At 41.1% G+C, this 17,554-nt stretch overlaps 1 protein-coding gene across 1 annotated transcript; it reads right to left on the reverse strand.

Moving 5' to 3' along the window:
- Nucleotides 1-4,074: 4,074 nt before the first annotated feature.
- Nucleotides 4,075-16,038, reverse strand: LOC116954199 (UBA-like domain-containing protein 2). The gene is made up of 3 exons (XM_032974727.2): nt 15,777-16,038; nt 14,099-14,161; nt 4,075-4,564 (listed from the first exon to the last, which is right to left on the reverse strand). Exons 1-3 carry the CDS (start codon nt 15,894-15,896, stop codon nt 4,208-4,210), a joined length of 540 nt encoding a protein of 179 aa, XP_032830618.1. The 5' UTR covers nt 15,897-16,038; the 3' UTR covers nt 4,075-4,207.
- Between the last annotated feature and the right edge of the window lie 1,516 nt (nt 16,039-17,554).

Consider the following 17,554-nt stretch of genomic DNA (forward strand, 5'->3'; position numbering starts at 1 on the left):
GTGCAGTACGAAAAAATCACTGTGTATGTAAATATTAGTGCAGAAAGTGCCGTGCAGATTTAAATGTCTGTGATGTGACGTCAGAGTATTGTTACATATCCATTCATGCCAAAGGGCGTTGCGCAAACTACAACAGTTGCAAGCCTTGGAAACTGGTCACTTGCCAACTGTGATGGATTACCATTACCCCTCATGAATGATCCATGTGTTATGCTGATCTAACTTCCGGTCACAAGGTCAGTGGCACTTTTCCTATCATGTGATCACCTCCCAAGGTCACACACCACTAAATGTCACTTAGTGTCGTTTGCTGTGTACATGGGGGAATTGCAGAAATCCAGTTCCTCCTCCTACGGCAATGCATGCAAGCCGTATGTGCAGTACAGTACTGTCATGCGATTACGGTGCTACACTCCGGTGACAATTCTCCATAAAATGACCATTTTTAGTTGAACACAAATATTTAAATATTCCTAAATAGATTTTCAAGGTGCAGGGTGCGTTATAAAATGCACCTGCATTGCTGCAGTGTAAAACAAAGACCAACTAACTGCACAGCTTCCATGATTCATATTAAGTGTACAATATGCATGTTTATTAAAGTAAATGTTTAATACTTTCTGTTTACGGTATAATACCCATTAAGAGACCAATTATAAAATGAAAACAAGAATATTGCATTTAATTTTGCATCTAAGTTGCCTCTTCAGCAATGTTATATAGTGTACTCAAAGGACTTAAGACTGGACAATATGTGTATGATTTTTCCCACAATGTTAGGGTATAGAGACTGCATTTTTGCCCGTAATATACATTTATAGTCACCGACAAAAACGACTTGACTGGACTGGAGTGACATTTTTTGTTTTTATGTCAGTACATTTTGACCTCCTGAAGCTGGACTCATGGTTGGTGGTAGGGTGTGGGAAGAGGCTTTCTGATTTCGTAGGTTGCCCGACACACTGCAATTCAATAATTCATGCTTGCGACAGCGACATTACATTAATAACGTAATTAACCCGGAACGTATTTAAATAACATTTAATACGCGAGTAACTAATTATTTACTACTTAATACTTACATTTTAAGAAAACAAATTCGGTCACGTGTACTGCACAGTTTACCATCACTCGACGTGGAAGGCTGAAGGTTACATTTTTAAATAAAAACAATGTGGAAAATGAGAGCACTAAAGGAAAGGACAAGTGCCCATGCAAGGGCACAGGTTCACCAAATTCTATACGATAGATAAGTGCATGCTTTAAAGAGCTTATGAAATGCTGGTACACAAATGCGCATCAGTTATATTTGCTGTACTGAATTACAATTGTCAAAAAAAAAGTTTAACACCCCCTAATCTAATTAAGTGAATATGGACGTATTGGCGGTACACCGGTGCAGCATTACACACATGATAAAAGCCTGAAATCAAAATTTGAATCAACAAATCTGCGATCAGTCTTTAATTGACCCTGTCACCTAGTTTGACGCGATCCGAAGGTGTATTCAGTCGACTGAGACTTGCTATAAAAAAGGCCAATATTGACCGTTATTAGGCCCGGGGCACACGATTTTTTGGGCCGACCAGGAGGTTCGAGCTCCTGGGGCAAAAGCAGCTTTCTTGCGTGCCTTACGAACCTCAGGTGGGACTAGAGCACCATCTTCGTTTTCGTCGTCTTGAACCGCCGATGGATAGTACAAGGGCTATTGTGATATCAACGATGAGGCCAATATATAAATCTCTCATGAAGAACCAAATTGTTGTATTGGGATCATTAGGGCTATTGTGATATCAACGATAAATGAGGCCAATATATAAATCTCTCATGAAGAACCAAATTGTTCATTAAAAGTCAGTGCTCGTATTTATCTAACCCTGACCTAACCCTTACCATCCCACCACGTTTAGGGCACAATTGAAATCTGACACGAGTCAAAACACGGAGCCAATCGTCATCAAGCTGGGTGCTTCTTCTTGGTTCTTTCGGTAAAGTCACGTAGAATGAAAATAAAATAAAACAAAGAATAATTGAGAAAAATGTGCATTTTATACGGAGCACAGGTGTACCGCCAATACGTTCATATAGTATTTCCTAAACAAGATAGGCATTAGCTCATGCTGTACCCTACCGTTTCCCGAGACCAGCAAAATTCGGCTTAACCTGAATTCCGGCTTACTCGAGTCAGGCTTCGTCAGAATTTTGTTTACATCAGTCGCAATAGGTGCAGGTGTACATCACTTCACATTAGCAAGACAGGCTATGTACGGTGCGAAAATAAGTTCAACAAACATACATTCACGTAAACATTCTTAAACCAAAACAAAATGCCACCACAGAAACATGACACTGGACATGTGTTTTTATCTTTAAACGACTAGATTCGAGAAATCTCACAAAACCACCACACCAAGTGAAAAATAACTAAGAATTTTATTTTTCACACAAGCCATGCGCTAATCTCTGAATGCAGCGCTCCCAAACGTTTGTGACAATGCACGACAAAAGCACGAGGAACATACATCATAAATCGGTCACTACAAGCGATACATTAGTAACTATTTCCATGAAATAAGTAGGCTACTTTGGAACCCGCGTAATATGCTACTTGAGTCTCCAAAATTGCATCACAATATGCAGAGGTGATTTCACGGAGATGACATTAAAGGCATTAAACCAACATGATTAAGATGCCTTATTGTCACATTTTATGACAATTAGCTGGTGACTTTATCTGGAGTGCTATTATGCGGGTCTTAACTGTGCTTTATGAAAGAAAAACAAACAAGTTCAAAGCCTGCCTTCTCTCTAAGAAAACCACGGCTGGCCCTGTGGCCATAAAAGCAGGTAGAAAACTTTAATACAAAAGACTGACCAAAAGAAAGGACGATTTATGTATGGAAACAAATTTTACAAAACTATGTAGGTGAAAGGATGTACAAATACAGCCAAGACAATGAATGCTATTTCATTTTTTCGCACATAAATTGTATTATTAAAACCACCGTACTCAATGACAATATATTAACAATGTGCTACATTGCCAACCATGGCAGCCATTTCTAAATGTTTCCTGACAAACAAATGAAAATGTGACGTTTTGATGGCAATGGATGTTGCAATGTTATTGCTGGTTATCGGTGTGCTGACCAGTGTTTCAATATCAATGTAAAATCATCATTATAAAAGAGATAGTCAACGGTTCTAACGATAGGCCATGTTTGCATGATATAAACTTGTTCTTTCCCCAATGTTAGTTACAACACTTAATTCTACAGCATTTAATATCACCTTGCCAATGAAATCACAATTTTATTTTATAAGTAATTGAGTAATCTCAATTTGTAGATTTTAAAAAGGTCCAAGTTAATAGCAATTTCATGATGGCAAATATCATAATTTGTTGTCAATACCTTCTCATTTAAAGAAAAAGATATTTTAATTCAGATGTTTTTAAAATTACATTTTAAATATATAATGTAAATGTGACTAACCACCTTGTCAGTGATGAAGAAACACTGACAGCACTGAGGAATACTGATAAGAACTGAACTTTCCTTGTATGAAAATTGAGAATAAAAGACTTGTTATACTTAAAGTTAATCGAGTTTCCTCCAAAACGTATAAAAACAAGATAACTCTAATGATGAACCAATAACTATTCCTATGCAATTATTCAACGGATTTTATTCACATAAGTGCAGTTACGACCTTTGCTAAATTTAATTTTTAAACATTGCACTCTCATGCTTTTTGTTTAAAATCCCTTTTTTTTACAAAAGCCTATAGTATATCAAAGATGCAGCATACATTTTGAAAAAATGTTTCTCATTATTTAGCTTAATGGGAGGTTTAAACCACGTTACCAAAAAGCGAAGTTATGAGCTGACGCACATTTACACCAGACAGCTAAACATTTCCCTGATCAAAATGTGTTTCACAAAATGAAGTATGCAATTATACCACACAGGCTTGCTGCAAACCCAATATTATGAACACCATAATTAACTACTTCACCACAGCACTAAAACAAGACAAACCATTCTGTAATTTTGCGGCCTTCAAAAACGCTGCAATTCCAAATAAAGAGGGAAATCAACAATGAAAGTTAAGCCAAGCTTTCTTCACGTTTCAATAACCGTCCCATTACAATGCAAAAGTAATCTTGAATGCACAAGATCTAAAAGTTGTCCTTTCGTGCTGAAAGTCATCTCTCTGCCTCTGGCACGTGATTTCCTTGCGGTTGCTGGTAGTGCATTTGTGCAGGTGCTCCAGGTTGCATCCTGGGATGGAGCATGAGGGGAGGAGACATCGCTGCTGCAGCTGCCACAGTGCCACCAGACATCGGGCCACGAGCGCCCATGCTGGGTGGGGAAGAGGCGGACGCGGCCCATAGCTGACCGTAGTTGCTGTAGCCGCCACAGCTGCCAAAGGCTGGCGGTGAGGTGGCCATGGCAGCGGGGCTGCCACCCTGGAGGGCTTCCGATGTCCTGAGTCGCGAAAACATGGCCAGCGCATCGGGAAAATTTGGCGGCGTTGCTGGTGTGTTGGCTGGGGTGCCCATCTGTTCCAAATAATTATAAGACAGGGAAGGAAATGGAAAGAAATGACCCAACACACACGTGTTATATGTTGTGATAGACTAATTATAAAAGACACTTCATGAGAACATAATTGCTCAGAAAGATATGCTATCTACCATAAGCAAGAGGTTCATATTGTATATTACTTTTTTCTTATAATGAACCGTTCATATGCAAACGTTTAATTCCTGTCATTAGTTTTAAACCACAAACCAGAATGCAATTGTAACGTCATTATTATAAACGTTTGTTCCCAAACGTAAACAAGCATTAAGAGTGATCATCTCCATTGGCAGTCCTAAACCAGTGAAAATTCCACATTTGTATGGTGGGGGCCAGATTTTCCATTGGACAACCACTGCTGACTTTACACATATTCAAATGCACACACATTAAAATATGGCATAAAAGTTGATAATAACACATTTACAGGTTAAATGTATTTATTTTACAGAAGGAATGTGTGGTGGCAAGAAAATAACAATATTTCATTAAATGTAAGTGAAACGTATCATTATTACATAACTTTCAAAAATCAAGCTTATTATAAAATGTTCTGATATAAATGAAAGACAGTTGAAAACTAATTTAATCGGTGGCACAAATCATGACCTTATTTGACTTTTCATGATAAAATAAAGTTGTGCCAAAAATCTGCTCAGTACCATTATTTGCCAGTCATTTTTTGTTTTGCACAGCTCTATTCTTAACGTGATATGGAATTAAATTTCATGTAAACAGACCTTGGCTATTTATATAAGCTGGCACAGTACAACAACTTCGAACCACTCAGGATACAAAAATGCCTGGCAGCACACTGCTCTTCACATTTAAAATTCACAAGCACCCGGTTCAAATAATATGGCTTTTTGTGATTTGAAACTATTTATTTTATGTAACGTCACATATTTGTTGTGAGTCTTCTCATAAAACATACAAAGTCATTTTTTGTTATGAAAATGTTTTCATGTAAACACACTCTTCTTAGCACAACCTTGTGAAACCAGTAAAATATAATGCAGAAACAAGTTTCCCAAATGTTAAGAACTTGTGATGCATACCTGATCTTATCAAGCCTTACATATAACTGTTGGAAATTCACACATTGGTAAGCGCATTTTTATTATTGCTGGTTCTGCAGTAGTGTACAGTACTTTGGATTTTATGATCAATATGTCCTTACTCAATTCATAAAAAAGCCTCACCTTTAAAATTGAAGTAAATGTTATTTTTTTACATGTAGCACAATATATTGATCACTAAAACTTTTCAAACAATAATCAGTCTGCTTTCTAAGTGTAGGAACAAAACAATAAAAACAGATGACCCTTATTGTATGGCTAGTGGCCAAACATTCAGGCAATGGAATGCTCTCAATACAACCATACAGTGTGTGCATGCACTATGCGCAGCAACTCAGATGCTTTTCGGTCTGTTAGCTATGCACTCCACTTGCATGCTTGAGCAGGTCATGTGATAGCAAGAACATTACAGCTGCGTGTGACTTTACAGTACTTAACGCATATCGTTTTACAAAAATGCTGTTACCGCTTCCAATAATAGCACCGGTGATTGCACCCACCCCTCGAGTTGAAAATGAAAACATTGCACTTTCAAAAAGTAACAGAAACAAAATGTTCTTTTCGTCAGGCAACGCTATTAAAAGATTACATGGATCCGACCCGGACTCAAAATCAAGTGGATTTGTTTGCGACTAAATTTTTCATTCTCTGAAAGTCATGTGCAACAAAAGGTTCCTTTCCTTAAAATATTATTTCCTTTCCCAATTTCATCCCGCTGTATTGGTGATGAGGCAAACTTGTCTTTTTTTTGGTCAATCCAAAAAAGTGCATTCGCCAATTACGTAAATAAATCATTTGCATGTAAAAACGTTCTTTTTTTTTAATCGACTGGAAAAAAAATCATGAACCATTTTGGAACCAAATCAAATAAATTATTTGCGAGGGCTCAATTAATGTCCAGACAGCAGTTTAACGATATGATGCAATGGGCTAAATTAATGGTCAGTCATATTCAAAGTTTAAATCAAAAGCAGTGTAGAGAGAGAGCAATATATCCTGAAATACAAAAATATATAGCTTGTACAAAAGCAAATGCGTAATTATTTTCCACTGTGCATCATCTAAATACCAAACGTGTTATTTTTTATTTAAAACATAAGTAACTAATACTCTACGTGTAATTCAACCAAAGAAAATATCAAGATTTTTGTGACAAATGTTGTCACGGTAGGTTATGGTTATATACAATAACCATGACAACTCTATTGTATGTTCCTGATTGGCATTAGTTATTGAATTAGGTTATTGGTAAATTACAGATGTCATGTTCATATGATGGTCAGACCACGTGCTTTTTCGTAATATCCAAAGCCTGACATCTATGTGTAGCATGTTTTAAATGTAAATAACATTTGTAAAGTAACCTAGGTTGATGGCGCAAATGCAACCATTTATTTGTAGCTGGTTATCAAGACTACCACCGCACATTAGGTTTACACGATACTGTACAACATGGAAATTAAAGAATCATTTCCTCGCTTCCAATGCACTCACTTGAAATGCATGCACCATAATAGAGATGCTGAAAACGTGTCAAATTAGTTTGTGTTCAGTTCCATAGACCATGAAACAACCCATACATTTCACTGCATCGCAAATCCCTCCTATCACGAGATCCATAACCAGCAATTCATATTTACATAATTATCAATAACCGCAAATGTAGTTTGAAAATGAAACTCGGCGTAAGATGTAAGGCCATTTTATCGTAAACGTGCACTGCACTTCAGATTATAAGATCAAACACGAGCTGGAGTTCAAACTTGACTGGCGTAGGGGGACAGCATTTCACGGTGTGCCATTCTTCAGAGACAATGCTACCATTGCCGTCTCACTTGCTAACACTGAATACTTGTATCTCATATTACGAAGAATACCCTAAGATAAACCAGCTCCCAGTAAAACACAGGATGTTGTCTCAATTATTCCTTATTAGATGTTATGCTGTTTAACGAGAATCGCACGTGTAAAACATTTCATATTATTCAAATGTTTACCTGGCAACATTTAAAACTGCATATTCCTGTTAACAGTGATACATTAATTACGTAATCCTCCCCATATGTTGACAAATGGTACTCCTTGGATAACACCCCCTGTAATTACAGTACTTAGTTATAGAACTAAGCTGCCTGCTTATGCAATTGGTTCGGATATCGGAGGGGCTTTAGAACATTTAGTTAATTCTGTATGAGCTTAAGATGTATACTCTAATTAAGGGGCATTTTGTTAAGAACTACAGTACAACCCGGTATACTTGGTGCTGTCTGATGGTATTAACTGTAGATAAACCTGCCTTGTGTGCACAGATCATGGACACGATCTTTTCCAAAATTGCCTTAATATACTTTACTGCATAGGACTTGTACAACCCCTTTGTTAATCCATTACTAGATGTAATCCTCCCCACATCTAGCGGGTTGTGGGGATTACTACTTAACTATGCTGTATAATAAGTAAACACATTGAAACTCTCTTTTGAATCACACTCACAGATGAAGGCCTCTCTCCCGATGCCATGTCACCATAAAAAAATTGTTTGACAATTCTTCACCGCACTAGCCAATGCTGGTTTGTGAAGGAAGGGGGACCAGGCGAAATTCAGGTATCTATCATTCAAAAGCTTGACAATCGAGCTCAGTGCCCAGGTTTATCGCGAAAGGCGCAAACCACTGCTCCAACCCTGTATGTTGTAAAACGTACATCTTAAACTGAAAAGTTATGACCGCTTACTGAGAGCCCAGAGTAATGTTAATAAGCACAGACTACCAACCCTGCTCAAGTTATGAGATTGTGGCTAAGAAACAAAATTCCACTCTTAATTATGACAGAGGTATTTTCAGGCATGTGCATGTAAAAAGATGCTGCTTCGTTAACAAAAAACTATACTTATTATGTATTATGTTGAACTTCTTTCTCACCGTACGTAGCCAACCGTGCTAATCGGAGGTGCGGGGGAAGGACAATGAACTAAACACATGTTAAAGGAAAATCGTGTATAATAATGTAAAAGGGAAATCTGTGAATGTGTGTCTGTTCGAAATGTTTAGCATACTTTCCAACATGCAACACACTTGAAATTTGGCATGTGGGTATCTTCCAGACTGTGCAAAAAGTATTTAAAAAATACTTTTTGGGGGGGGGGGTGGGGGGCGCAATAGTGCATATATTTTGCACGGCAAGTGAGCGGTGACGTCACATCTGTGATGTCACCCGCATGCGGCAGCGTCACGCAGTGTGCCTGCTAACGTCACGCATCCCCCCCTCCCATCCTCCGCGTGGGCAGTGTATTAATCCAAGACAAGAATCCAAGTCTCGGGCGAAGCCAGGTTGTAAAGCTAGACGTGTATAATAATAACTAGGCCACGGTGACACTTATTTCATTGTAAGGTTATAATCCCTTGTTCATCATGACGTCCATTTTACTTCTATGTCTCAATAGCGTTACGGAGATCGCGTGACGTGAGGGTTCTGCCTTTGTAGTGAGGGTTGTCAGTTGACGCCGAGGAGGGGGGAGGAGGCGCCTCGCCCCCCATGTGGAGTGACGTCACCTGATAATTAATATTAAAGGCGGGTTGTCCATTTGGAAGACGTCACCTCTTCATGATTATTGTGGGGGCTTTTCAATGCGGAGTGACGTCACCTGCTCATGATTATTAATGAGGGGGGGTGCTCCATGTGGAGTGACGTCAACCGGCTCATGATTATTAATGAGGGGGGGGGTCCATGTGGAGGATGTCGCTTGTTCATGGGTATTAATGAGGGGGGCTGGCCGATGTGGAGTGACGTCACGCGCGGGACACACAGACATTCTTGGCTCATTATAGTAGTCAATTAATGCAATGGGAAAGTGACCAGATAAAGAGGGCTGGCCTCTCTTCAGGGAGTGGGGGATGGCGGAGGGAGGGGACATAAACCCGAAATGTCATCACGCCATGTCTACCCCCCTTTGTCCTCCTCCTCCCCATGTCTCCCCCCCGTCCTCCTACCAACGCCTCGCCCCTCCTCCCAGCTGTCCCCCCCCCCTCCTCGTGTCTCCCACTGCCTCATCCTCCTCCCAACGACTCACCCCCCCCCCTCTTCCCATGAGCACTCCAGCTTATGTCTCATGAATCTCGTGCGGCTGGCTATACTCATGCTGATTTTACATGGCACCTATACAGTTTGCAAGATGTGTCCAGAGCTAGTTAACAATACAATTTACATAAATGGGAGTCCAACTAAAAATACACAATGAACTTTCGAGATTAATAAACATTTCCAGCCTTTGTCAGTCCACTTCTGGATGAAGGCCTCCCGTGGGAATTTTCACGCCGAATCAGTTTAGATACCACTCATCACCGATGTTCACCATGGCTGAGACTCAAACTTAAGGCGATTGGTTCAGTGCAGTGCGCTAACCAATGCACCACCCACTACACCCCGACTTCCTTTTCAACGAGACAATGTCATAGACAGCGCTAGCAAAAATTTAATGTTTTATATACAATATTATTTTACCTGCAATTACTTAATTCAAAAGGCACTAAAACATCTCTGGAATACCAAGTATGGACTACAGTACAATAACAAGTGTTAACTGACACATTGTGGTGATTTCAATCTATCCTGTAGAGCTCAGGGTATAATTTGTACAAAAACGTTATTTATATGTAGCACTGAATAAAGAACGAAATATATAAATATTAAGAATAATGTACATGTTTTAAGTCATCAGCTTTGTAAGTTAATTTTTGAAATATCGAAGTGCAAAATGTGTGGTACATTAGCTAACAAAAGGCAGGAGCCGAGTGGACGTTACCTGGCTATTCCTGCAGGTAATTATTACAAGTGGTGTTAAACACCAGTAATTTCTTCAAATAAATTAGTCAATCACATCTCCCATGCGTAATGAACTTAAATACACTAAGGTGACTCCCATCTCACTTTGCCAGTAATGCTCTTGATTAAAATATATCCATTACACTGTGTTCTTCCTAAGACGGGATATATTATTTTCAGCTAACCCGGATGCCTTGGTATGGCTTACAACATAAAAAACACATTCTATACCGCTTCTTTTTCGAATACCATATGCAATATTATTTTCAGTCGAACTGCTATAAGACAATACTTGGCAGCTATAAACCATTAAATGCAGATAACGTGCTACAGTTTCAGAAACTTCATTCAGTACACAAGTTACTTGCATTGGTGAAACAAGATGTCAAGATTTTGGCGAACATACTCCGGAAAGCTTAAGTATGGCTTGTCAATCAGAATCTACCTTTAGTCTTCATTGTAACATTAATCTATTATTCTTATTAACTCATCCATATATATACCGAAGAACAATAGCAACGAGCTCAGCTCTCATGGAATAAGTTAAATGTTTAAATGCTGAATTGAAATGAACAAGCATAGAATGCTAACCTATTCATTACATGCAACATTTAAAAATTAACCATTCTGGTAAAATATTGTCTCCACCTTTCATCCTAACAGAAGTATAAATTAAAGAGGGATAGGAGTTTGGGATATTTACAGAGCAGTTAATTCCCAAGCATAACTTTATAGCATGTGTGAATTTTAACGTTTTTTTAACTAAATTACTAGAAAGCAAAGTAAAATGTGGGAGCGTTTGAAAGTGTAGTCCTGCAGTAGCTATTTAATGTTGATGTCAATGTCATCTGATAAGAGAACATTGGGTTAGAGAAGCCTTTACCTTAAAAACCTGAACATCACTTCTCCCAAACTGGCTGTGTCCTGTTTTATGTAATGTACATTACACAATCTTTTAGATTTCCATTTTGGATTACCATGATTCATTGTATTTCTAAGCAAATAGTTATTCTACCAAACGCCATTAAATCCAGAACTCTATACTGCTACAACACCAAACAAAGAATGTCAGCAACATTTTTTGGACACAGTGACGCTGCACCCATCACTCACAATTCCACTCACATCCCTTCCACCCATGTGATCTTGTTGCATGAAAAGTACACTGGAAGCCTAAGACGATGTATCCAGATCGGGTTTACACACATGCATGTGCCAATAACACATATCTTCAAACAGCTCCATATTTAGCAACCTTATGTGTGCTATTAAGACAGTCTAAAAACCAGAACCATATTTAGAAACCTTGGGTGAGGAGCCAGAACCAAGTACCATCAACGAGTTTTCCAAGCACAGCACAAGATTACACAAATCGTTGCTGTAACAGAAGCACGGTATGGCAGGAACACGGCTGTGTGTACAAACACTTCATTGTTTAGTGTTTCATATTCTTGGTTCTTTCGGTAAAGTCACGTAGAAGGGAAACAATAAAATAATAAAAATATAAAACATCAGCTAATCATGCAATGCGCTTTGGTTTATAATTTAATAAATTGTGTCCACACAAACGTTGAAATAGGATACTACTTGAATTACCATCATGTTAACAATAAGTAATTATTTAATTCCACGAGAGATAAATGGAAGGCTATGATCGCCGACATCTTTGAAAGAGGACATGGCACATAGGAAATAATAATAAACGTTAAACAAAGGTAGGATAGGTACTACCAAGTCTTAATATAATCAGATGTCTCACATAAAAAGCTTAACCAGAAAACTTTGAAAGTTGTGTACACATTGACAAACACGCCTGTGTGATCATGTTATGCTTGGGAAAGCCATGCCAGGCATTGGGTGTGGTGTTTCCATCCAAATTCTCCCAGTCTGAGAAAACCCTCCAGTCATAACAACGCAGCCATGCAGGATTCCAACAGAATCCCTCTCACATGCACACATCCCACATAAACTTTCTAATAAATGTAATTTTCATGTCAAACAACTCGTATCACCCTGCAGCAGTGTAAACAACCAGTGCTATTTTCGTGAAAGATCTGTCAATCTGTCAACCATTAACATTGATGCTACTTATTGACTAACCTCACCCGGTAAGCATACATGTAATTGTGTATTCACGGGCAGTCTCTGACCCCCCACCCCACCCGATAAAAACATTTCCACGATGGCGATGGTCTGTAAGTTCGAAGCTTCTGATACCTAAACACCATGCGTGAATCACAGCAGTGCATACAAAAAGTAATGCATGTCAGCCGTGCAATTTCCCACGGCCATTTTTGTTCAGACGACACGTCCAGGGATGACACGTGCCATGAGTATTATCACTTCCTCGATCTGGCGGGCCAAGGGTTACTGAATGTACCTCAATTCCATGAAAACGCGCAGACAAAAGCAATGCTATCTTGAATTCCTAGGTCAATGTACACAGTGTAGCAATTCATAAAGGCCTCGGTTAGAAATTGTTTTCCCGTGCTGTGCTATGTTCGTTAGTGATGTTGTTAATGTAGAAATAAAACCTTAAAAAGTGCAACTGGATAAAACAAAGAAAAACCCCAGACGGCATTACGTTAACGTGACAGCAGCAACTGCTGCTTTAATGCAGTCCATATGCACTGCGCATGAATTAAAATAAAAAAATATACAACGCAATTTTGCTCAAAGTGAGTAAGTTGAATGAATGGCAAGGTCAGCGATTAATTGGACGCGTCTTTCCAATTTCAAGTGCAAATTCTCGGTCAAACATAATGCTTACGTAAAGCACTGTAACACTACATAACCGCTTTACAAACAAGAATGGTATATATAGGGCCACATTGCAGATTGGTTAGATTATGGATGCCGAATTGTCGTAGTGACATTGTAATCACAATATATACATCATAATGTTGTATATACATAGTTGCACATCCACCAATCCGATACCCGAGTTCGATTCTCTGGCGAATGACATCTGAACCCGGTCCTGGTGTCTCACCCCCAAGTATGGTCAAACTACCCCTGTATATAACGTATGCATGGAACTCAACGCCTACTTAACACATAGTTTAACACAAAGGTGAAAATGTTCAAACATGGTTGGTACTTTCATTTTAACCTGATCACCATGGTTGCAGTTGACAAAGGGTTGTAATGTCCCTAATTTCTCAGCAGTGTCTGCAGCATATGCAGACTGCTCCACAACTGGCGTTAACAACCAGTGTGCCGCTATATCCCGGCAAAAACAATGTGGGCACGTGACCCACTTTAAACATCTCCAGCGACAGCATCGTGACCACGTCGGCAAAAGCCATGCGCAATCAGAACTCCTGCATCATCACCTACGGCAAAAAAAACTTTTACCAGTGGATTTGCAGGCCCCTGCAAATGCACACCCGGGCCCACGGACCCAGGCGTCAGACCAGAGAGGGGGAACACATTGGACAGGGGAAGGCCCCATTTCAATACTGGCACCAGGGTCCACAGTAACCAAGCTACGCCAGTGACAAGTAAATGTACCACAGTGACCATTATAGCATCATCTGCAGTTCAGCCGATGGACAGGGTGGCTTGGGGTCATGGAAGAGTGAGCGCTGGGGTCATGTGACAGATACTCACCATCTGGTGGTACTGATGACTTTGGGGCATATTCCCGTCTTGAAAAAACGTACTCAGTGCAGTCTGGGGGATAAAAACAAAAGAAGACATAGGTTGGGGAGAGAAGAGGCAGGAGGAGACGGACCAGGAGGGAACGAGTAGGAGAAAGAGACGAGAAGGCAAGAAAACGGGTGAAACAGGGAGATAATTGGTAGACAGGTTAGACACAGGGTCGAGACGGGAAACATTATAATAGACACATAAAGACAACACATAAAACGGGAATATGGTGAGACAAGGAATACGATGAAAGCGAGACAGAGAGGGGCACTTTTAGATGTATCGGTGTAAAATGGGGAACGGGTAAGGAGATCGTCAGAAACAGGTGGACACTCGTGCAGTGACGATAGGCACAGGGCGCAGTCAAGTAAGACAGAAAGGTGAGCCAGTAAGACAGGCATACAAGGACACATGGAGGGTGAAACAGGTAGGAGAGACAGAGACAGACACGAACAGTTGAGAAATAATGGGAACCGAAAAACAAAAAATGAGACTTTGACACGTGGACAAAGTGAGGAGGCAGTCAGACACGGACAACCATGGGACAAAGAGAGAGACAGATGAATAGACATAGACAGAGCGATGGTCGTGGTGGTGGTGGGTTGATAGGGAGACAGTGACACAAGAAAGTGAGTCGAGGAAGAGGAGGGCACGGCGAGGCGGGTCGCCATGTTAAGCGCCGAGGCTCCTCCATCACGGAGCAGCTCGTCTCTGGCAGCACGCGGCTCTCTAACATGGTCGCTGTTGTATCTTATACCCCTTGCGTTGTTGTTGTTGATGTTGTTACGTGTGTGTTGAATGCTTGCTCGTGATACGTGTGTTCTCTCATGCTTGCGATTGTAGCGTGTGTTATGGTTGTTGTTCATGTTGTTGTTACGTGTGTTGAATGCTTGCTCGTGATACGTGTTTTCTCAGGCTTGCGATTGTAGCGTGTGTTGTTATGGTTGTTGTTGATGTTATGGTTGTTTGTTGATGTTGTTACGTGTTGAATGCTCGCTATTGTTACGCGTGTTCTCTCATGTTTGTGATTGCAATGTGTGTTATGGTTGTTGTTGTTTGTGTCGGCATGTTACGTTGACTTTGTGCTGTTATTGTTGCAGCTATGTGTTTGTTGGTGTCGTGCATGCATTGTTGCGTACGTATTGCTCGTTCTGTGTTTTGTTTACGTGAGTTTTGTTTGTGTATTACGTTTCCGCCCCGGGTGTTGTTTGTGTTTATAAGCGATTGTTGGTGTTTACACTTACGTACTGTATTCCGTTATAGTTATGCTCTTATTATTTGTTGTTTTTGTGTTGCTTGTTTATATAATTATTCATATAATTAGTTATATTTATTGTATTTGTTATTCCTGTTTAAAACCGTCGATGTCGTTATTTGTATTATTTGACGATCAAATTGTATTGTCCACTTTGTCATTTCCATTAGTCGTTGCTGATGTATTAATGCTGTTTGGTGTTCATCTTATTCGCAGTTAATATCGATGTTTGCTCTTCGTACCGTTCCAACTCACGACGTCTAGCTATGCCTTATTACAACTCTTGCAATTACTCAGTTGTCAGTATCTACGTGCTCATTCGCGTCGCCTACGCCGTCGTTTTTGTGTCGCGTGTTCATGTGTCGTCGGCGTCGTCGTTTTCACCTCGAACTGCCAATGCGCCGCCTGCAGCAGCTGCTTCGCCTGGTCCGCGGCACAGCCCGCGGTCAACACGAACTGGTTTATCATCACCTGGTGCCTGAGCTCGTCCATCTCCACAGACATGACAACGGCGAAGGCTAAATCAACCACTGCGACCTAACACTTGAACGGGTAATAATGATTCGTAGTTAATTATGCGGCAAGGCAAAGGCCTCGTGAGCTGACGCCGCCTGCGCTTCTTAATGCGTCCGCCCGTCCGTCCGCCCGCCGCGCCGCGATCTAAATATTTACATCCGCGCGTGGGGGGTTCGGCCCGCGTGGTGACGTCACGCGTCGACGTGACGTCATCGCGCGCGGCGTCAAAACTCCCGTCGCTTCCGCCGCGGCGCGCGTCATCTTCCCGAAAAGGCGCCAAGCGGCGAGGAGAGGGGCGTTGAGCGCCTTGCGTGGTGACGTCACGCGGCGACGCGACGCCCCGATGAATGCCTTGCGTGGTGACGTCACGCCCCGATGAACGCTTTGCGTTGCGGATGTTACGTCGTCACGCAAAAAGGGGACGTTTGTGCGGCGCTCGGCGGGGCCGTTGCGCCTCTGACGTCATCAACACGCGGAGCGTGGCGTCACACCCGCGCAAGGCATTTTTCACGGCGCCCTGACGTCACCGCCCACGTTGCGGCGACACTCGTGACGTAATCGCGGCAACTGAGTGTAAGTAGACCACACCATGGGCGTGTGACGTCATAATGTGTGGGCAGTTCCCCGTGCGTGGGAGTGTTTCTGAGCGAACACCTGCGGTGTGTTGGTGGTCGGTTAACAAAACATATTCAGTGTCTTTCTTGTAAAGGCCACGTCGTACGTGGTGACTCTTGTGAATGAAAATCCCGTGAGGTATTTAACGCAAATCGAGTCAAACTTCTGCCTGTTCAGAGAACCAATTAATGGGGTTGGGAATCATCTCCCATCGGGGAATGGTTTTGGATTACAAATTACCATGGCATGCACACGTGCCAGTCTATTCGTAGAACATCAACAAATACAGCCGTTAATCCACTAATACGGCTGTTAATCCACCGACCAAAATTGTGTACGCTGGTGAGTGCGGGCGAGTGAACTGAGTGTGTGTGGGGGGGTGCTATCCCAGAAATGTCTCACATCTCACGAACCACTTAATGCCACCCATGGCTGGGAACCAAAATCACCGTGCTGCATTGATAGCGCAGTGCGAGAACCACTGCACCACTACTCCACAAAATGATTTCCCACAAAATGGTACTCATGTTATCGATTCATTAGGGAAGACGAGATGACTTTTTGTGAGTCACAGCATTACCCGGAGCACCGTTTTAACATCTGAGGCGAGCAGGCCTTTTATGTCAGCACCGAGGCTTTACAAAACTAAACTATAAAAAAACGTATTACCAGCTTAAGACTCACTGAGCTATATAATTATTTTTCATTAGCAACCTGGCCACAAATGTTATCCCAACGAAATGGCTTATCATGTGTAGATTTATACCAGCCAAATACTATAAACAGATGATGTTGATTCCTAAATGTGAAGGGAAACCTGGAGTAACCTGAGAAAGATCCACGCGACCACGGGGAGAACATACAAAACTCCAAATATACAGGCATCAGGGTCGGGATCGAACCTGCAATCTCCTGTATATCAGGCGAGGTAGTTAACATTTCACCACCGTGGTGCCCCTTGCCTTTGCATGTGGTGGGGTTTGATTTCGTGGGAATTTTGTCAACAGGTTTACTGGAAGTGTAATATTTAG

This window comes from Petromyzon marinus, chromosome 3, assembly GCF_048934315.1.
Source record: "Petromyzon marinus isolate PM22_M1 ecotype Great Lakes invasive population chromosome 3, UKy_Petmar_22M1.pri1.0, whole genome shotgun sequence".
Taxonomy (NCBI): domain Eukaryota; kingdom Metazoa; phylum Chordata; class Hyperoartia; order Petromyzontiformes; family Petromyzontidae; genus Petromyzon; species Petromyzon marinus.